The sequence below is a fragment of the Myotis myotis genome, unplaced genomic scaffold (genome assembly GCF_014108235.1).
Source record: "Myotis myotis isolate mMyoMyo1 unplaced genomic scaffold, mMyoMyo1.p scaffold_m19_p_1, whole genome shotgun sequence".
NCBI lineage: Eukaryota > Metazoa > Chordata > Mammalia > Chiroptera > Vespertilionidae > Myotis > Myotis myotis.
Window position 1 is genome coordinate 90,950,517 of NW_023416313.1, and position 22,009 is coordinate 90,972,525.

General features: G+C 44.7%; 2 protein-coding genes across 2 annotated transcripts in view; both read right to left on the minus strand.

Moving 5' to 3' along the window:
• Positions 1–803, minus strand: part of GAD2 (glutamate decarboxylase 2) — a 60,795-nt gene extending 59,992 nt beyond the window's left edge. Inside the window, exon 1 of the mRNA XM_036344842.1 lies at positions 152–803. Coding sequence (XP_036200735.1) covers positions 152–227 — 76 coding nt within the window. The 5' untranslated portion in view covers positions 228–803. The remainder of the gene's footprint in view (positions 1–151) is intronic.
• Positions 804–5,472: 4,669 nt separating this feature from the next.
• MYO3A (myosin IIIA) overlaps positions 5,473–22,009 on the minus strand; it is a 235,615-nt gene continuing 219,078 nt past the window's right edge. The window contains exons 31-34 of the mRNA XM_036344863.1: positions 19,982–20,088; positions 15,020–15,060; positions 13,575–13,718; positions 5,473–5,906 (exon numbers count right to left, since the gene is read on the minus strand). Coding sequence (XP_036200756.1) covers positions 5,777–5,906; positions 13,575–13,718; positions 15,020–15,060; positions 19,982–20,088 — 422 coding nt within the window. The 3' untranslated portion in view covers positions 5,473–5,776. The remainder of the gene's footprint in view (positions 5,907–13,574; positions 13,719–15,019; positions 15,061–19,981; positions 20,089–22,009) is intronic.

The following is a 22,009-nucleotide window of genomic DNA, read 5'->3' on the forward strand; positions in this document are numbered from 1 at the left end:
GGTCTCTTGGGCCATCAGGGACCTACCCCGAGAGGAGGACGCAGCCGCTGAAGTTTCCTATTGCAGGTGGAAAACCTCCTTCCTCTCCCCTAGCCCCGCACACCGCAGTCCACCCTCAAAGCTCGCCTGCTGCAGGTCCTGGTTTTCCTACCTGTGCTGGGGTTCTCGGGATCCCCGGAGCCATCTTCAGAGCCGAAAGACCAAAAGCTGGAGCCGGGAGATGCCATCGGCGCTGCGAGACTGGAGCAGATCGCCTCCGAGTGCGAAGTGTGGGCGCGCTGCCCTCGGCTCGGTCCCGCGCGCGCGTGCGTGTGTGTGCGTGTGTGTGCAAAGAGGGCAACGCGCGGGGACCCGCGCGGCCGCGGGTAGGTTTCACTCAGGGACAGGAAACGTGCGTGTCTGCGTGTGTGTGTGTGTGTGTGTGTGTGTGTATGTGTGTGTGTGTGTGTTGGAGTTAGGGCTTTGAAACGTGGCGGCAACTCTCTGAAAGCCTAGAATGCTAAGTAGGGAAGGGGAAGAGAGGGTTCTCAGAGCCAGGAGAGGGGAAAGCGCAGAGCGCCCGAGTGATTTTGAAGGCGAGGAAACCCGAAACGGATGGATGAGCGGGCGGCGGGAGTGCGCTGAATCAGGAGGGTGAGACTGACAGCGCTCAGGAGCTGGAGTCGGAGTGAGTGGGTGGGAGGTGTGCCCGCGAGCTCCCGCAGAGGGCAAGGCGGGAGGGAGCCCGCTTGCCTCCCGGCCCGGATGCGCTGTCCAGGGTGCTAACGCGGCTGACTTCGCGCTGGCCTCTGGGAAGGGTGGACCAGAGAGACTTTGGCGAGGCGGGAAGGGTGGCGGGGAGCAGTTTTACGCATACTGGGAAGAGGGTATTGTTTGAGGTCTGGCTCCAGCTGCGGAGGAGGAGGCGCGGTTCCTGCCCCCGCCTTCCTTCAAGTGGGTGCTAGGGTCGCTGTGACCTCGAGAGACGAGCGACTGGGCCAGAATCCCGAGCGGTTCCGCAGCTCCGAGAGGGGATGGTGGGGGAAGGGCGCCTACGCGTTAATGGGCTCATTTCAGCTTCTTAGTAGCGCCTAATGCCTGCCTACTGAGCCGCGAGATCCCCGGCGGCGCCCCAGTCCTGGGCTTTCGAGCGCGCTATCGCCCGACCCACCGTCCAGCTTCTGACTGATGGATGGGGAGAAAGGCTGCCAATTGAGGCAATTAAAATCCATGCTGGAGTCTACGGTAGTCTATCACCGAGGACCTTGGGCTGGAGAAAAAAATGAAACAAACGGGAACTTCTTGGAAGGGGCGTGAGGAAGAGCAGAGAAGGAGAGCAGCTAGGACTGGCTGGATTGACAGTCGATGGGGCATGGGATCGGGTCATCTGTGACCTCGGCCTGCAGAGGCGCGGAAGGGCCGTTTCTTCCGTGTGATTGCAATCGGTGGGTGCGTGGGAGGCGTGCACAGAGTTTCAACTCCTGTGCAATTGGAGCTTTCCAAATCGGAGGCGGAAAGAAGGCATCTCCTGCTGGGCCCTCTTTTTAGCGGGCCTCAAATCAATGACCCCTCTCCCCCTGAGAATCTTTAGGATAGAATGTGTGTGTGTGTGTGTGTGTGTGTGGTGGTTGGGGGTGGGAGGGTGGAGTAATTGGCTATATCTGTGGCCTGTGGAAAAGGGGTTTCTCCTTTCCTGAAGAAGTTCAAGTCTCTCCTCTCTTACAATTTCTTTTCTATAAAAGCTGTTAAACAAAGGAAGGGCGCCCTGAGAACTCAAAGCCCGCTGAGCTCGCATTGCTTTCCCCTAGCCATCTAGAGAGCAGCGACCCTCCCGCACACTAAGCTGGTGGGGAGCGGGGCGAGGAGGACCGGGTGGGAAAGGGCTGCGCTCCCCTTGGGCAAAAGCTTCTCATTTCCATTGTGTTGCAACCACTCTTTCTCTGACCTCCTAACCAAGTCACCAAAGCTGCTGCCAAAGCAGAGATCCACGGATCCTCCGTTTCGACCACCACCCCTCGGCCCTGGCTGAGAAAGGGCATCGTGGGGCTAGCATGGCAGCCTTCAAGTTCAACTCCAGTGTCCCGAGGCGCGAGGAAGCCTGGTCAATTGCCTCCACTAAGCTGTGTCTTCTTCCCACGTGCCCGATCCCGAAGGAGCCGTTCCATCGGTCCCACGGCCGCCGGGCCCATTCTGGGAGTGGGCGCAGGGAAGGGCGCAGAGCAGGCTGCGTTCAGAAGCCTGCACCAGGCTGCAGGCTGCGGGCGCTACGTGAGCGCCAACCCAGGCCTCATTGTGGCCCCTCATTGTGGCTTCCGGCTCCAACGCTCCGGTGAAGCCAGGTCACAACTCTGGGGGTGTCATGATGCGGTGGTTCCGCCTTCTGGGGCGAAGGGCGGCTTCGCGGCTCTCGCTTCAGCCGTGCAGATGCGCGCCCGAGAGCCCGGTTCTTTGTTTAAATCCACACCAAATCCTGCCAATGTTTCCCTTCAAGCCAGCAGGCTGGGGTGGCAGAACTTTTCTACAAAGGATGAGTGGTCGAAAACAGAAAGGTTCTTTAAAACGAGCATTTAACACACACACACACACACACACACACACACACACACACACACACACATCCCCGAAGATTAAAACACGAGGAAGGTAGAAATCACACCTGGATTTCACGGATTTTTAAAACACGGTGGCTTGAAATTCTACTCCATTAAATCCCCCGGCTCCGGAGTACTTTGAGTCCAAGGGTAGTATTTGCATGTTTAATATAACACCCTACTTCAGAGGCTCTCGGGTTCTGATTTGTCCATCCCTAACGCCTTCCCGCCTAGACGGCAATTTGCTGTTCACAGACGCATTTCACAAAAGAGCCCACACCCCACCCCCCTTGCTGGGCTTGGGGTTGGAGATAACAAAAGAGCTCTGGGAGGTAATAATTACAGTCATTAGTTCACAAAAGAGGCGGCCTCCGACAGGGAAGGGGAGGCGGCCAGCTCTGGGGAAAAGCTTTCTGAGGAGAGAGAGAGACCCACACTCCCGCGCGCGGCTGCCAGGCCGGCTCCCTCGGCTGACCTATTTTTTGTCCGTGGATTATCCAGTGATCGCGCCGCAGGCCCGCCTAAGAAGGGTGTGCGGTACAGGTTTTCCCTATGTCCTCCCTGTGCTTACAAGTCGAAGGACAGAGAAAGAAGGGAGATGGAAAAAAGATTCAAAACAAATAAATACAAGAGAAAAAACAAAAACAAAAACATTGTATTTCACCTAACGTTTGCCATTCTCTTGGGGGGAAGGGGAAGATGTTAGGCACATTCTCTACCTTTCCCTGCGCTCAGTACTTTTCCATTACCCGCTGCTTGGGGATTTCGCGATTTTCCTATTATTCTCATTTCAGATTTTGCAAGACATGACGAATGGCTTGCAGTTTCCAGTGAACAGCCTCTCCCAGTTCGCAGCGGACTGCCTACACCCGGCTTCCCGCCATCACCTGGCACCTGGTGTGACCGGTTACTCGGACCTGCGCAGGAAATACAAATATCCCGCCCCCGCTACACTTGCTCGCTGACCGGACATACTGGTCTCAGCCGCTGTGAGGGAATGGAACACCAATTTTAAAACTCGCACAACGTCTTTTGGCCTGGATTCTGTCTGCACGGACCTAACAGAGGGGATTTCGGGGACGGGTCATTGCCTCCCTTTCCAGCAACGGAAGGGCCAGGCTGCCAGGGCTCTGGTCTGCAGGGACCACTCGGGAAGGCTGGGTTGACGAAGGGGCCTGCCAAAAAGCTCGGCCTTTAGCCCCAGACCCCTCTCGGCGGCCTGAGCGCTGGGTAGGGGCGGAGGGCCGGGCCACCTTCGGTTACGGAGATCGCTTCCTCCCGAGACCCGCCAGTGAGCCGTGTCCTGCGGAGCAGGTTTCATGGGTGTCGGGGCCCGGCCCCGCCCCGCCGCCCGCTGCAGCTCGGACGCGAGCCGCACAGCCCCGGGTGGTTCCTCCTCTGGGTCGCAACCCCGGCGGCGGCCGCGGCGCGAACCCAGGGAAAGAGCAGGCCTAAATAGAGTGCACTTGGCCTTGGATCTCAGCCGGGTCTCAGTACGAGGTTGCCCCTGGGGCGCGTCTCATTTGTAAAGTTAAGAGTTTGCATGAGTCATCTCTGGGGGCCTGTGAGCGCCCATTCAGTGGGATGGAGAAAAACTTACATCCAGGTGACCAAGTGGCACAACAAACACAATCGGCCAGCGCACGTGCCCTCGCCTTCTCCTCGAATAGTTCCCCAAAGTCTCCTGTATCTGGGCCATGGGTGTAGGAGCTGGGACAAGGCAGATGATGCAAGCCCCATCCTAGCCAGAATCCTCTTTCCAATCAGTCCTCGATGGAACCACCCCGCCACCCTTCCTATGCCCTCACCAGGTCTCAAAGACACGGAGCGTTAGCATAATATGCTAATTAAACCGGACATCCTTCTGGACAAAGGGAGAGGGCACCGCAGCAGAGGCCCCTGGCCCCGTGGAGGCGGTGGGCGGTGGCGGGGCCAAGGACCCTGCATGAATTTCAAATTTCTAGTATATATTGTTGATTTCAGAGAGGAAGGGAGAAACATCCGTGATGAGAGAGAATCATTGATTGGCTGCCTCCTTCACGCCCCCTACTGGGGATGGAGCCTGCAACCTGGGCATGTGCCCTTGACTCCAATGGAACCTGGGACCCTTCAGTCCGCAGGCTCACACTCTATCCACTGAGCCAAACTGCCTAGGGCCCCTCCATCTTAAATTCACCAAAATTCAGAGCTGGGAGATTGCTTCAAATCTGCAGACGGGGAGAACCGAAAACATCTGACAGTTCATTCAGTAGTGGACCAAAAATGTTATAGGCGGGGCCAAAGGAAGCCACAGTGTTTGGGCAGGCTGGGTGTGTGTGTGTGTGTGTGTGTGTGTGTATGTGTGTGTGTGTGTATATGTGTGTGTGTGTGTGTGTGTGTGTGTGTGTGTATATGTGTGTGTGTATGTGTGTGTGTGTGTGTGTGTGTGTATGTGTGTGTGTGTGCAGTGTTTGTGTTGGTGGGTTTGGAGATTTGGAGGAAACGTTTGTGTCACAGGTACAGGTTGTAATTTCACATGAGCCTTTGGAGTGCTGGTGGTGAGTTGTTCACTGGTGGAAACAGAAGGCCAGGCGCCTCGCCCCCCTCCCTGGTCATCCCAGCCTGCACAGCAGGACCACAGGAGCTAGACCTCCCAGGGGAAGACATGCACAGGCCCAGAAAGCCACGGACTCTCCAAGGCACTTCCTTTATTTAGTAACTTAATAACCACGGGAAGGCAAAGCACGAGTTTAAGTTCATCTTCAAAACTTCCCCACATCCTCACGCTTCTCCTCAGGATTTATTCTGTTTTAAGAGACTCAACCCGCCCACGAGTGTGCCGCGGGTCTGGGAGAGGCGTTTCCAGGAAGTAGGAACTCGTTGAAGTCGCCCAAAATGAGAGGCGGGGGGGGGGGGGGTCAACGAGAGATCAGGCGCCTTCCGGTCATCAGAAGGAGTGTGGCAGTCAAGTGAACAAAGAGCTGCATTGGGGGCCAGCGACAGGGGCTGGTGGGCTGGTGGGAGTGGAGGGTGAGGGAGCGCAGCCAGTGGGCGTTGGAAGAGCTTCCAGGTCTTCCCCCTCCGAGCGCCAAAGCTGGCCGAGGCCCTCCATGGAGAGCGCAGTGGGTAGCCCCTGCCAAAATCGGGGTCCAGACTTCAGCGCTTTGGACCCTGCAAGCAGCAGTCTCGGGCACATTACGGCTGCGGCTGCCACTGTGGCAGACGGGCTACACCTGCTGGACCAGGCGCCGGCGCTGGGAGGTTTTGCGCAGGAGCCTCCTGTAGTCGTAGGGATTGCTCGAGGGTCCATTCTCCCCCTCCTCCTCCTCCTTCTGGGGATCCTCCACCGCCCAGCACCTGCCAGCGAGACCCAGAGCCAAGCGTCAGTGGCGCCATCACGTGCAGCGCATCCCCGCCCACCCCGAGTTAGCCGAGTCTACACATTCTTCTCCACACATTCCACCATCGTCAGGCATTTGAAAACCGTACATTTAAGGAATCAGGGTCGTGGTCAGACGGATCTGCGATAATTTTTCTCAGCAGGTTTTCAAAGCTCCTCTAAGCTGAGGAGCAGAAGAGCCGGTGGAGCCTGGTGACTTTGTGTTTGAATGACAGCTAAGTAAAGCACCAGCGAATGTGTAGTTCAGAAAGACTAGCTTCTTTGAGCTTGAAATAGCTCACAACCAATAAACAAGTACTTACTTTAGTTGCCTAACAGACAACCAATATTTTGCATTTTTACACTGCTCAAGTGTTTCTTAAAAACTCCCCTGCCAAATCTAACACACCACTGGGCTAGCTACGCAGTTGGTGTTAGCCCTGTAGGCATTGTCAATGTTTTCAATAAGGCTGTTGGGCCAAATTTCCTACCGCTGGGAAACCCTGCCAATGATTACCTTTGGATTCTACAGCTTTCCCTGGGGAAGCCATGTACACATAAAAGGCAGCCACGGAGATTCATCCATTTTACGGAGCACCCACTGTCAGCCACCAGAGCAGGTGATGAGTGAGCAGAAGTCCCTGCTCTCATGGAGTTTATAGTCTAGTATGGGAAAGGACCACAGATAGCTTCTAATACCAGATGGTAAGAGGAGCTAGACAGACCAATTAAGTAGCTAATGGGAAAGAGTGGGGTGTGCGTGTGTGTGTGTGTGTGTGTGTGTGTGTATGTGTAGATAAGCCATTTCCTAGTGGTCAGGAAAGGCCTTTCTTTTTTTTTTTTTTTAATATATTTTATTGATTTTTTTACAGAGAGGAAGGGAAAGAGATAGAGAGTCAGAAACATCGATGAGAGAGAAACATCGATCAGCTGCCTCTTGCACACCTCCCACTGGGGATGTGCCCGCAACCCAGGTACATGCCCTTGACCGGAATCAAACCTGGGACCCATCAGTCCGCAGGCCGACGCTCTATCCACTGAGCCAAACCGGTTTCGGCAGGAAAGGCCTTTCTAATAAGGTGGCACATGAGGAGAGAGCTGAAGGAAGGGGAGGAGTGGGCCAGGCAGATTTCTGAGGGAATGACAGTCATTCCAGGATGACAGTCGAACAATGAAAAGTTTCCAAGCCTACAGTGTATATATTGTGCTCAAGGAACAGCAAGGAGGCCATTGAGGCTTAAATGGAGCAAGCCAGAGGAAGAGTAGCAAGGGATGAGAGCAGGAGGAATGAGGGGATAGTATGGCAGATAATTTAGTGCTTTGAGATCATGGCAAGGACTTGAATATTATTTAGAGTGAGAGAAACATTGGAGAGTTCTGAGCAGAAGAATGATTCCTAAAAGGATCTGACTCTCAGAGAGGAAGTAGGGAGGTCTGTTAAGGCTTCTAGAGGAGGTAAGACATTGATCAGGTTCTGGTCATATTTGGTAGGTAGAACTGAAAGAGTTTGCTGATGGATTGGATATAGGACATAAAGAAAAGGAATTGAGAATGTCCCTAAGGTTTCTGGCTTACTCAACTAGAAAAATGGGGTTGCCATTTGAGATGGGGAAGGCTGCAGAATAGTATTTTTTGGGGGGTGGAGGTAAAGATTTTGGTTTTGGTTATACTAAGTTTACTTATTAGACATCCAAGAGGGGGTATTGAATAGGCAGTTAGCTACACAAGTCCTGATTTAGGCTAGATATTTCAGTTCAGGAATTTTAAGTAAATAGATGATACTTAAGGTCTTGAGTGTATATGTTGACAAAGCAAAGGACTGGGACACTCGAATGGTTGAGAGATCAGTGAAATGAGGAAGAATCAGCAAAGGAGAATAATGAGGAGTCAGGGAGGTAGGAGGCAAAGCAAGAGAAGTCCTATCCTGGGGGCAAATGGAAAGAGATGTTTAAAGAAAAAAAGGAGTAATTGTAAAGAAAACATGTTCAATGTTGATAAGTGAGATAAAGATTGAGAATAGATAATGGCATATGGCAAAATAGAGGTCACTGGTGGCCTTGGCAGGGACATTTTCAGTGGAGTAGTTCAAGAGTGAAGTGGCTCAAGAGAGATTGGGAAGAGAGGACACGGAGGAGGTTGAGTCATCCTCACGTATTACCCTGCTATAATGTAGAACAGGAGCATGAGTTTGGCAGGGGACTGAGTCAAGGCTATATTTTATGCTGGGTCCAACTGCATCCTGTTCACAAATTGTCAGGAATGATGTTGTAAAGAGAACAAATGTTCAAGTTGCAGAGAAGCGAGGGGACAATTGCAGGACAGTGTTCTTGAGTAGAGGAAGGAACTGGATTCTGTGCACAAAAGGAAGGTTTGGTCTTACCTGGAGGACAGTCATCCATGCTAAACTGAGGGAGGTATATGCATAAGTGATAGATATGGTGGTGGAAGCATGTATCTGTTCTCTACTGTTGTTTTCCTAGGAAAAGAGGTTGTCTGATGAGAGTGAGTAGATTATGAGGGTTTGATGAGAGAAGAGGAAGTCTGAAAGAATGAACTGGGAAAGTTGCATAATGGATTTTTAGGGAAATGTAGTATTGCAAAATGACTCTTAAGTGCCTGCCTAATGTGGGTGGTCATAAGTTATAAATGATAATAGACTGGTTTTTTTTAAAGCTACATTCAGCTACATGGGTACATGTATAGATTGGGTAGGAAGCTGGGTTTACCCAGCACTGAGGCTTACCAGTTGAATATAACTGAAGGAGAAAGGGGCAAGGTCATTGAAGGTATATGCAAATGAGTGAAAATACTGACCAGCTAGAAAGGAAACACTAGAATTTCTGCAGATGGAATAGGCTTTTATTCTAGCCCACTCTGAATAAAGAATTTTAAAAAAGAAATCCTTTGGGTTTTGCACAACAAAGGAAACTATCAACAAAACAAAAAGACAACGACTGAATGGGAAAACATATTCACCAATGATACACTTGATAATGGGTTCATATCCAAAATTTATAAAGAACTCACATAATTCAATATCAAAAAACCCAAACAATCCAATTAAAAGTAAACAGAGAATCTAAAAATATACTTCTCCAAAGAGGACATACAAATGGCCAATAGACATATGAAAAGATGCTCAATGTCACTAGTCATTAAAGAAATGCAAATGTAAACCAAAATGAGATATTAAACACCTGTCAGAATGGCTACCATTAATAAATCAACGAACAGTAAGTGTTAGTGAGGATATGGAGAAAAGGGAACCCTTGTGCACCACTGGTGGGAATACAGATTGGTGTAGCCACTACAGAAAACTGTATGGAAGGTCCTCAAAAAACATTACAAATGGACGTGCCTTATGACTCAGTGATTCCATATCCCAAGAAACCAAAAGACTGATTTGAAAGAATATATGCATTCTTATGTTCATTCAGCATTATTTACAATAGCAAAGATTTGGAAGCAGCCCAAGTGCCCATCAGTAAATGAGTACATATAAAAGCTGTGGTACATTTACACAATGGAATACTACTCAGCCATAAAAAAGAATAAAATCTTATCATTTGTGACAACATGGATGGACCAAGAGGGTATTAAGCTAAGTGAAACAAGCCAGTCAGGGAAAGACAAATATCATATGATCTCACGTATATGTGGAATATAATGAACAAAATAAACTGACAAATAAAATAGAAATAGATATCATAGATACAGAAAACAGCCTGATGGTTGCCAGATGGAAGGGGGCTTAGGGCACTGGGTGAAAAAGATGAAGAGATTAAAAAATACAAATTGGCAATTATAAAATAGTCATGGGGATGTATTGTAGAGCATAGGGAATATAGTCAAAAATACTGTTTTAACTATGTATGGTGCCAGGTGAGCACTAGAAACATTGGGGGGAACACTTTGTAAAGTTTTATGATTATCTAAGCATCATGCTGTACACCTGAAACTAATCTATATAATAAAATCCTAAACAGCCATTACGGTGGAATGACCAGAACAACCAGTTGCTATGATGTGCACTGACCACCAGGGGGCAGATGTTCAATGCAGAAGCTGCCCCCTGGTGGTCAGTGCGCTCCCACGGGGGGAGTGCTGCTCAGCCGGAAGCCGGGCTCACAGCTGGCAAACGCAGCGGTGGTGGCAGGAGCCTCTCCTGCCTCCGTGGTAGTGGTAGTGCTTAAGGAGCAGTAAGGAGCAAGCAGGCAGGTGGTAAGGAATGAGAGATACCAGATTGTGAGAGGGAGCGGGCCAGGCATGAATTTTGTGCACTGAGCCTCTAGTATAAAATAACATTGAATGTAAACTGTACTTGAAAATTGAAAAAAAAAGAAAAAAGAAAGAAAGAAACCTTTGGGAAGGTCTTTTAGGGCATCATGAGCTCAGTGGATATTTGACATGGAAGGACTTTGGGTGGTACCTATGGGGAGGATCTTGGGTAATTGACTTGAAATCTCATTACTGTTCATCTCATTTCTGGTAAAAGAATATTGAGGATCAACTATCTGACAGGTACATGACACACATTATTTTTAATTCTAAGACAGCATGACAAAGCCTTAGTTTTTCTTATCCTCAATCTATAAATGAGAAAATTCTAGTTGATATGACTAATGAGGAATGGAGTGGGGTTTCAAATTTAGGTCTAGAGCACTTAGATCTCATACTTTCCCAACTGTATCCCTTTGCCTCTTTTTTTGCTGACACTTCTTTCATAATTCTCCTAACCCTAAAATGAGGAACTCTTGTTCCATTTTATGGAACACCCTTCCCCTCCCATCCTCCCTATAGCTTCTTGTCCAAATTAAAACCAACTATGACTTAAATACCCTACATTACTCTCTATTGCTTAACTGAGACCCCACTACTTTCTGTCTTAGTATTAGCTAAGGAGACATCAGTTCTCTTGTTGCTCTCTAATGCTATTCTCTAATCACTGACTACCTGCCACCATTTTTATTCATTATGAGACTCTTAACTCATCATTGCTGTTCCTGATTCCCAGATCTACTCACACCTTCCTGGGTTATATCAGTACTTGGGGTGTGTGTGTGTGTGTGTGTGTGTGTGTGTGTGTGATACATATAACATTGTCAGAATATATTATACTTATTAAAAATGATATAAATATGTTATATTTATGTGCTATAAATATATAATATAAACGATATATATTCTATAATAATTTAATATATAATACAATTTATATTCTTTCTGTAGTACTAACACCATCCAACTTTTAGTTTAGACTCAAGTTTCTCTAACTGTCCTAAGTGTCCTTTAGAGCTGTTTTTCTGCATTGTTTTTTATTTTAAATTCAGGATCCTATCAAGATTTACCTAGTGTCTTCGGGTATTTTTTAAAATCCTCACCCGAGGATATGTTTTTCGTTGATTTTAGAGATAGAAGAAGGAAGAGCGAGAGAGAAACATGGAGTGGTTGCCTCTCATAGGTCCCCCAACCGGGGGTCAAACTTGAAATTGAGTATGTGTCCTGACCTGGAATCAAATATGAGATCCTTGGGTGCATGGGATTATGCTCCAAGGGACTGAGTCCCACTGGCCAGGGCCATTTGAATGTTTTGTCTCTTTAAGCTTCTTTAATTAAAAAATCCCATCTCAGAGTCACCTTGTTCAGCTTTGTTAGATCAATATACTTTCTAGAATCAAGTTCCTTCAATATAAGGGTCACATTTCATGCACCAATGTACTACTACCCCTTCCTCAAACACCCTGCGGGGGAGGGGGGATGTTGCTTAGGTAGGCGATACAGAGCAGAGGTTAAGGTCCTTGACTCTAAACTCAAGAAGGCCCATGTTCAAATTCTGGCTTCATCAATTATTGTTTAGGTGAGTATTTCCAGTCACTAAACTTGTAGACAGCCTTCTCATCTATAAAATGGAGCAATATTAGTAACTGCCTCAGAAGGTTGCTGTGAGGATCAAATGGGATTTTAGCATAGTGATTAACACAAGGTAAGCACTCAACCAATACTACCTTCTAGCATTCTTATTCTAATGAGCATTAACTACACATCCATAGACACTACTAGAACACCAGGCAGTACTTCAGGGATGCAATGCTTTTAGAGCATGTGTGTGTCTGCCAGTGGAGAAAGGGGGAAAATACACTGGAGGGGAGGCAGACTGGGTTGTTAAAATGGGAAGCAGGTCAGTAGGTGAAAAGCAATGTGAGCAGGGAGTAGAAAACACTTGGATTTTGGTTCACTAACTCGATGTGTGACTTTGTGCAAGCCACTAAATCTTTCTGGCACTTGGTATTCTCCTGTTTAGAACTCTGTGGTTAGATTGAAACATCTCTAAGCTCTAACACGTTACAGTTCTTGATCCCAAGATGAAAGAATGCATCCTCTTTTGGGTACAAGAAGAAGAAATCATAGTTCGGGTAGATTCTGGAAAAGCAAATAGAGATGGTAATAGTCTTTAATGACTGCCTCTCCTATGCCACATCTAGTGTTAAGCGCTTCATAGACATCATTTCATTCATTTTTATGACATCATGGGGAGGCAGTTATTAGTAAATCCCTTTGCCGATGTGGAAACGGGGGCTTAAAGAGGTCCAGGAACATAAGCAAGGTCACTCAACTACTAAGTAGCAGAGTCAGGATCCAAGTCTGAGATGGTCTGACTCTAAAGCAGCGGACCTCAACCTGTGGATCTTGACCCCTTTGGGGGTCGAACGACCCTTTCTCAGGGGTTGCCTAAATACATCCTGCATATCAGATATTTACATTACGATTCATAACAGTAGCAAAATTACAGCTATGAAGTAGCAACGAAAATAATGTTATGGTTGGGGGTCACCACAACATGAGGAACTGTATTAAAGGGTCGCGGCATTAGGAAGGTTGAGAACCACTGCTCTGAAGCCTCTTCTCTCACGCACCATCTCACACTGTGGGAGAGACTGGTGCAGGCCCCTGAGTGGCCCATGTTGCTAGGGTGCTTGTTTAGGATTTTAGAAAAACAGCTTTTCATGGCTTGTCATTGCTCCCATTTCTTATACACCACATTACCATCTTATTATGTGCCCGCAATTTTACAACTTTATGAAGACTGTCTGGGGAAAGAAAAAAAAATTACCAAGGTAGTAAGTAAAGTACAAACTGTTTGTTACTTGAAATGAAAGCCGGTGGCAAAATGAGAGAATAAATCCAAAATACCAGGTACATATTTCCATATGAATCTTTCTCCCAAATATTGGTTTGGTCTGACATCACTGATTCTAAAAAATTACATGACATAACTGAGAAACTAGTGATTAAAATTACATCGGTTTGAGATTAACTACATTTTGAATATGGTTAATTGCTTACGGTTAATATGACCATAAATTTATCATCCAAACTGAGATACTTTTAAAGGCAGGGGGGCTGCAATTAATGATTACACCAAAAAGTAGGTATAAACTAGGATTGTGCTAGAAAAACTGGGATGTCTGATTACCCTACTATAATATTTATGGTTTTACTTTTAAACAACATATTAATCATAAGATGCAATATTCAGTAAGTGCTTTGTCATTAAATGATTTGTCATACATAAAATAAAAGTGCTTTAGAAACGGGATTGTGAGTATAAAATTGAAAATGCTATGCTTTAATGTGAAGTTTATTACCTTTCATCAGCCTTAAAACATTGATTCTGGAGTTCTCTCTGTTGTCTTCGTTCTTGTAAACTAGGGTTATGTTCCTTTGGTCCAGAATGATTAGGCAAAAATTCCTTATAATAGAAATCTTCCAAATCTAATAATTTTCCCTGACTGTAAATGAACACACAAACACACCACAGTATCAATTGAATTTTCTAGTAATTTACAGGATACTTGCTTTGTTTTTTAAAAGTATTTACTATAATTTAAGAGTAACACATACATGTCAATAGAAATAGGAGGAGTCTTGAAATGTGCAAAAGTAGCATATACTATAAATTAAAGAGAAAAACAAAACCTTTACCTCTTACCTTTAAGAGAACACTGGCTGCTGGAGGGGACTGTCCTGGTTCTGTCGCCTTCAACTTGACACAGCATTAGTAGTTACTAATAGCCAGTGAGTACAATGTTCCAGCTTGGCTAGACTAAGTCAGGGGTCACAACTGACCCTTGGGCCACTTTATGTACTAACACATAGCATTTTCCAATTTTATCAATCGTCAATACACTGATGTACACAATGTGTCATACTCTTCCTTATTCCTTTACAGCTAACTTTCTGTCCTCCCTTACCTGTTGGTCTTGTGGGAATCATTTTTTGTGTATGCGCTAGATTTTAATTCCTGCCCATGGGTTGTGCCCTCAACCATTTTAATTCTTGGATCTACTCTGACTGCAGTTTTGGTGCCTGTGGTGCTCAGCATCTGTAGGACTCAGATGAGGTCACCAGGGACAGGTCTGGACAACTACCAGGTGCTACAGTGCTTCTGGGGAAAAGTGCTTTTCAAGTTACAGATGCCAACATATAAATTAACTTTCATAAATTAAGAACTCTGTGTCCACTCATGCCTAACAAAAGAACCTGCAATATAATTAACACTGTCTGGACATTAGTTGATTGAAATAATGGCAAAATATTAAAATAGTAAAGTTGTGGTTGGCTGAAATACTATAGGCAAAGGGGACCCATGTGAATTTAAGTGTGCCACACCTGCAGGTGACACAAACCTTATCTTCCTAACAAGTCCGTAAAAGTGAGATTTAGCATGTTTTGTCTTCAAGAATAGAAAGCAAAAAGGAGTTTGGGGAAAGAAAGTTCATGGGCATGGGCATGTTCAAATTGCCCAATCAAAACCATATCAATGGACCAAGAAAAGCAAATTCTGGATTGTGACAGTATAATTCATTCAAAACTATTTGAGTTCTTACTGTATGCTTTGCACTGTGCTAGCTCAGTGTATTGCCAGTAGACAAGATCTTAAACCACATATAGGCATTCGTAATATAAATGCATTGAGAGCACACTACTTTCCAAATCTATCCACATAAAACTGGTGATTATTAATCTAATTTGAACATACAGATTTATATTTTGGTTTGATAACTTGTTGAAATCTAGAAAAAATAATTACCTATCTTTCCTTGGTCTTCGTTTTTCTTCTTGGATTGACTTCTAAAGGGAATAGAATAATTTTAAAAATCTCTATATATTAATGTCTTAATGTAATATAATTTGTATATTACTATAATCTTAATAAATAAATACATTTGTTCCTATAAAGCTAACTTAACAATAAACAAGTGGATACAATATTTTTAAGATCTGAAGTAATATAATTTACTTATATTTTACTAATCGTGAATTTGTGATTATTTTTACCAGCACTGGACTGAAATTTATCTTTGCATTCTATACAAAAAAAAAAAAAGAGTTCACCACAGTGACCACTATACACAGACTATATAACGTCTATCTACCTACAAATGGGAGGGGCTGGGAAGAGTCAGAATTTCCTGAAAATCCATTTCTTCACAAATGCAGTTGTGACTTAGGCAGATAATTAGGCTGCTTTGTGGTCTTGTTTCTATGCCACCCTTGTCTGCAGGTAAAGCAGATGGGCGGGCATGAGGGCAGCTGCAACAGTTCACGGGCCAATGAAACTGACTTCACTAACTATAGGAGTCCATTTATGGCATAAAAGTAGCAGCACAGATGATACCTTTGTTCATTTGCAAAATGTTTTCCAGTTGAGAACTTTATGTATCCAGGCAAAAATGAGAATATTTAAGTATAGGTGTGATTAGATATTTTTTAATCAATACTTTGATTTGAACTCTAGCAAAATGGTGCTTTACCTTACATACAAAGCAATATCCTCTTTGGTACTGTAACACTATTAATGGGTTGCACTGTGTGCTAGCTCAATATATTTGAACATATATTTACATGCTGCAAGAGCAGATACATCTCTTAGGCTGAGGAAACAATACCAGAGTCACCTTGATCAAGCCAAAGATGTTATAATTGTGGAAACCCTAATGCAGACATCAACTTGGCTGGTACCATAAAAGTGCAAAATAATAAAAATGGCAATTAATATGGTTTGTAAGGACTAAGGGTTTTCCCAGTATTTATAGACACACAATCATTTTTTCTCATGATTCATCATTTGCAATAAACTAAAATGTTGGATGAGTCAAACAGTTCATAGTTTCTTTCATTTTCATTAGTTGTCATTTTAGTGGATGGATGAGGCAGAAGTAATGCTTAAATGCATCAAGTCTGGGAGTAGACCTTTCAGGAAATAACAATGTAAGGGGCAGGACACCAATTACATTCCTGTCCTCCTTCCTATTTCCTATTACTTCACATTCTTGACCCAATGCCCTAGGCTAGGAGGTGCTTAGAAATAATTGTATTACCAGCATAGGTACAATGGCCCCTAGTGGTCCAGTTAATGATCCCTGGGACTGGGGTGGTGTTTGCTGTGGTTGCTGTTGTTTTAATATGGCAGAGGTCTTGTCTCCTTGATCCATTGTCTGAAAAAAAGTCTGTTTTGCTCTTGGTAACAATTTTCTATAATCCAAAATTATGCTGAAATGATAGCATGATGTTGTGTGGCAGAGATCCCCTTTATACAACTAAGAATGAGATAACGTCCTGCCTTTGAATTCCCAAGCTGGCCAGAAGTCCCCCACCCCCTTTTTAAACTTCACCTAAGGATACATTTTTATTGATATTTTTTTAGAGACAGAGGAAGGGAGATAGAGAGAAAGAGAAATTTCAATTGGTTGCCTCCTGTACGTGCGCCAACCGGGGATTGAACCTGAAACCTTTTGGTGTACTGGACATGCTCCAACCAACTGAGCCACCAGTCCAGGGCAACCCCTCTTAATTCTGTATTGCCTTTTCCCTTGGGAGGTAGTGTGTGTTAGCTGGCTCTCAATTACAGGAATTCTTAGAGAGGAAACCCTGTCCAGGCTTTACTTCACTCTTGCCTGTGTTAGGATATTCTAATGAAATGTAATTCCATAATAAAAATTTCCAAAAATTATTTAAGATGGTTTATAATAGAAGCAATTATACAATCAAGGTGATCAAACGTAAGTTGTAAATAAGAAAGGAGGACAAAAATGAAATGTGTTAAGATGGAGCCTTAGCGTTGGTCTCTTAGATTCCTAGAGGCTAAGTCCAAAAGGGAAGCATGAAACTACATTCTTTATCATAAAGAAGGAAGCACATTGTGCTTCATGGGAGGGGATTTAATATAAAGCTTAACCCATGGAACTTTATATTAGGGGCATTTATTGCTAAAACAAATAATGTTTTCAATTATAGTTTTGAAATTACAAATTACCAAATTGAAATCTTAAATGAAAATAAAGAAGCAAATGTCCCATGGCAGTTTCTTAAGGAACCACAGTAAAGAAGAAAGACAAGGAGACAACAAGGACTCAAGGAGGAGATTTTCCCTTGAGGGTGTTTTTCAAGGGGCCCTTTGAAAGAACAGAGGTCTTAGCTCAGAGGACTTGGAAGACTCAGCTGCAACACACTCCTTCCCCTCTAAACTGACGTAAAGAAATATGTTTTATAATGAAACTTTAAATTTCACATCTATTATATCATGGTGGACACAGTTTCACATTCCTTTTTGAAATACACTGTATATTTAGAAGTCTTCACCAGGGTAAAGAAAGTAGACAAATCATAGGGGGAAAAAGATCTTGGAATGGCCAAATGCCTACTGCTATCGTCAGGGAAGGTACTGGAGAAAATAATGAAACTGGAAGGCCTTCAGAATTATGTGGTCAGTTACTCTTCTTGAGGAAACTGTTGGCCCTTAGTCATTTTTGCGGCTGCCCAGCTTCTGCGTGTTACAGCAGCCCCACACGCCATTACAGCGGGGTGTGCAATCCCAGCTGAGGCATGCTTCGTAGGCTCAGCCTGCTCTTATTTTGGACACAACTATGGCAACATTTCCCAGACGTAAGAGATGAGGAGCATCAAATCATAGAAGAGAGCTGGTATTGATGTTAAGGCAGTCAGAACGGCTGTAGTAAGAACTGACATTCAAGGAGAAACACAAGCTATAAAAATAGGTAAAACAACGGAAAGCACAGCTGTCTATGATAAGCAGGTGTAGGGAAATAATTTTCACAGCTCAGCAGCTCCGTAAATATTTATAAATGCTCTGAGAAAATGAAGCAGGGCCATGGGACACAGAGTGATGGGGTGCTGCCTTAGACATGGTGGTCAGGGAGCCCCGCTGTTAAACATGGATCTGAATAAAGTACTAACATTGCTGCTCACTGCAGTGACCTTGGGTCATCAAGAAAAGGTTAAAATGTGCATTATAATATATTTTAGAAAGATTTTCATGAAAACCACTTAAAATTACAGTGTTTCAATGGATAAAGGAAAGTTGTTCTTTTAATGTTTCCATTGATTTTTAGAGAGAGAGGAAGGAAGAGAAAGAGAAAGAGAGAGAGAGAAACATCGATGTGAGGGAAACATAGGTAGGCTGCCTCCCGAACACAACCCAAGCATGTGCCAGAGCCAGTGACCTCTTGTTGCATGAGATGATGCTCAACCAATTGAGCCACACCAGGTAGGGCAAGGGGATGTTTTGATGAGTAAAGGGAGTGGGGCCTCATCATTTCTGTAAATTTCACCTGTGTGTGGCGCCCAAACTCAAGTAAGGGCCAGGTGAATATGAAAACATGGTGTGTTTTCACTTATAATAATAAACTAGTTTTCTGTGTTTTATTTTTCACTGAAGCCACAGATTTAAAGACTCGGGGTTATACAAAGGATTCCAGTCACTATGGTAATAACTCAAGATGTATTAAAACACTGTACGTTCATTAAAAAAAAAATAATTGTTCAATGGCAATGTAAGCTTTTTGGGGGCAGGGACTCCTTTGTGGAGCCTCAGAATCTGCTCCACTCTGACGGGTTGGCTATTAGTCATAAACATTCCTCCTTATTTCAAAGCCTCTTATAATTTCTCATCTCGAGAACAGTATCTGTTGTTGAAGTCACTGTAGCCAATTGCCATTTCAGTGGCCATTAGTAAAGATTATGGAGCATCATGTTTGGTACTTTCTAATTTTGTGCTCTGCTATCCAGCTTCGGAAGGAGTCTGGCCTTCATGCTGGGGGAGCTGCTGAGCTATAAAGGGACTATCAAGGGAGGAACATGATCAAATGAACGGTTTAGAGAAATTTGCTAACACGGGCTACAGAGGCTGAGATCAGAAGCCCTTAGGTGGGGCCTGAAGCACTGCAGGTGAAGAACGATGATGGTCTGAAATAGGGCTGTTGCTGTGAGAGTAGAGGAAGGGGGTGAGTGGGCGCGAGGCGTTGCTGGTAGAAGCCACACTTCAGATTGAATGGTCATATATGAGAGAGGGCCAGGTCCAGGGTGACACCAGGTTCTTGGCTTAGGTAACCAAGTGCATGATGGCGTCATTCACAGAGAACAGGAACATGAGAGGAAGAGGAGGCTGGCAGGGGGGATGCCAATGAGCTCCCATGGTGCCCACAGTGAGTGAGAGGACCTCAGTATAATGAATGACTTTGACAGCTAAGACGTGCCTTATCTGTGTCTCAGAGTCCGATCTGTGAGATGGGAATGCCCCTGTAAAGCTGTTTCTAGGATTAGATATCCCAATGCACGTGAACATACCTCAGTCCAGGCCTGGGATTTAAAAGGTGCCTAATAAATGCCTTTTTTCCCTTCCTTTCTTCCATTTTCACCTAACCTCACCCATTCATATTCAGGTCCCTCTCAGGAGAGCTCCTGCTACGACACAGCTCTCTTTCTGGGTTAATGTTTGCATAACAGCTCAGACGAATAGACCAGCAGAGAAAACTGCTGGGAGGCCATGGGGTTACAGGACTGGGGGAGAGGCCTGGGTGGTGAGGATGGCTGGAGGATAGCCACGTGCCCAGGTCCTCAGCCAGGGATGGGGCAGGAAAGCAGAAACTGATGGGAGTCTCCCTTTTAGAGTCCTCCCTTTGGACAGGCCTAGTGTGGACACGGTTTTGTGGATGCTATGGCTCCCATCTGATAATAAGAGTGAGCCACTTACATGTAGTAGATAATAGTATGTGCAGTCTTCAGGGTTATTTAATGTTTTGGGTTTCCGGGGCCGTCTTGGGGGTCTCAATATTTTTGGCTCCTCTCCTTTAGAAACACCTACAAGAAAGGTGATCATAAACAAGTATTCAATTACAAAGACTATCATCAAGCAATGCCTTCCTTTTGGGATAAATAAAAAAATAATATATGCACTACTGTGGCTAAAGCTGGGAGAAAGAGGAAATACCTTTTTTTCCCCCAACCAACCCTCATCATATTCCTCACCATGTGCTTCCTGCCAGTTGTCTGGTGGCGTGTGACTTTGAGAGTTAAGGGGGAGAGAGGAAGGAGAAGAAAAGAAATGCATAGTCTGTGATGTGGAATAGTGTGCTGCAGTTCAGAAGGTAGATGGGGAGAGGAGACAGAGCTGCTAAAAATCTTATAAAATGGGTGTAATGCTCATAGAATTTTGCTCCTCCCCCCCCCGCCCCCCACCAGATTCACACATCCACCTGTCCATCTAAGACCTGCCTGATTTTCACTTTAAGGTACCACCTCATGTTATGGCCCAAACAAGGACTCTTTCTACAAGCCTAATCAACCCTTTTGCCAAAATTTAGAATTTTCAGACCTGACTTTAAAAACCATGACCAAGAAAGAATAAAGTTTGTCATTCTTTTCTGCCTCTTCTGTCACTATAGCCAAGTTCTCAAATGGTTGCAACATCATCAGAGCATGCTTGGTTGTTAGTGATCATAGGCGGCTTTATATTTACAGAGATAATAGGCTTTTCATAAAGTATTCCTATTTTTCATGATTCTTAACACTCCATCCACTGACTGCAATTGTGAAGGAATGTCTGCTTGATAGAATATAAGGATCAGGCTGGAAAAGGGTCATGGGTGCTTTTTGGAAAATGCTACTTTAAACGGATACTTGAGCATACATTTCTTCGCTGAAATGTAAAGGTATTAACAGATCATTTTTGTGTATAGTAAGGGGACAGGAATGATCTCTGATTCTTACACAGAGAAACTGAATTGCTCCAAACCAAAACTAATCAAAGCAAGTCAAACAGAAACAAGTCAATGAATATTTAATAGTTACTATGTGTAAACAACTGTGGCTGGCAGTGTAAATCAGGTTCAACCAGATGGAGAAGCCACATGGGTGTCTGGCTTTCTAGTCCCTTGTTCGACCCACTAGGTGAACATACTGATCACAGCAGCATTCACAGTCTAATGTCATCTAGCTCATTCATTTTAAAATATATGGGAAGTTTTGGGTGACAAAGATACATCAATAGTTGAGAGTACTTCCTAGAGATTTAACGCAAAGAACAATGCTAATCAGAGAAAACCATGACAATCTTACATTACCATTTTTTAAAATAAAACAAAGGAAAATGAGGTCTTTATTAATGAGACCATGTTAAATAGAGATTAGTAATAGACTAAGGAGTGACACACTTTTCCAACCAATCCCTGGAAGTTCATCTCCCATTCTCTCTCTCTCTCCCTCTCCACAGGAATAGACAGTGGAGAGAATTGAGATATTGAAGCCCTGTCAGCATCCTGTTTTGCACTGTCACAGGTACAAGAAGAGATGGTAAACCCTGAATTCTTGCCACCACCATACACAGTATTTTTTTAAAATTAGTTTCCTTCTCTTTGCTTATCATCTGTCCCAGTGCTGATTAATAAACAGCTTCTATTGACTCTTACAAAGTGTTATTTAGAAATGTATTGGTCATATTCACTTATATTACTCATTTGAATCTGAACAGAAGGAAATATAAAACGACAGTGTTAAATTATTATGGTTTCAGAAACATGAAAGTGACCTGTGACTAAATTTTAAAAAAATTAAATTTATTTTAGAGAGAGGAAGGGAGAGAGAGAGAGAGAGAGAGAGAGAGAGAGAGAGAGAGAGAGAGAGAGATCATTGCATCATAATGGGTTGACTCCCGTGCATGTCCCAACCGGGGCGGGGGTGGGGGGTGGGGGGGTGGGGGTGGGGTGGGGGAGGGGGGAGTGGG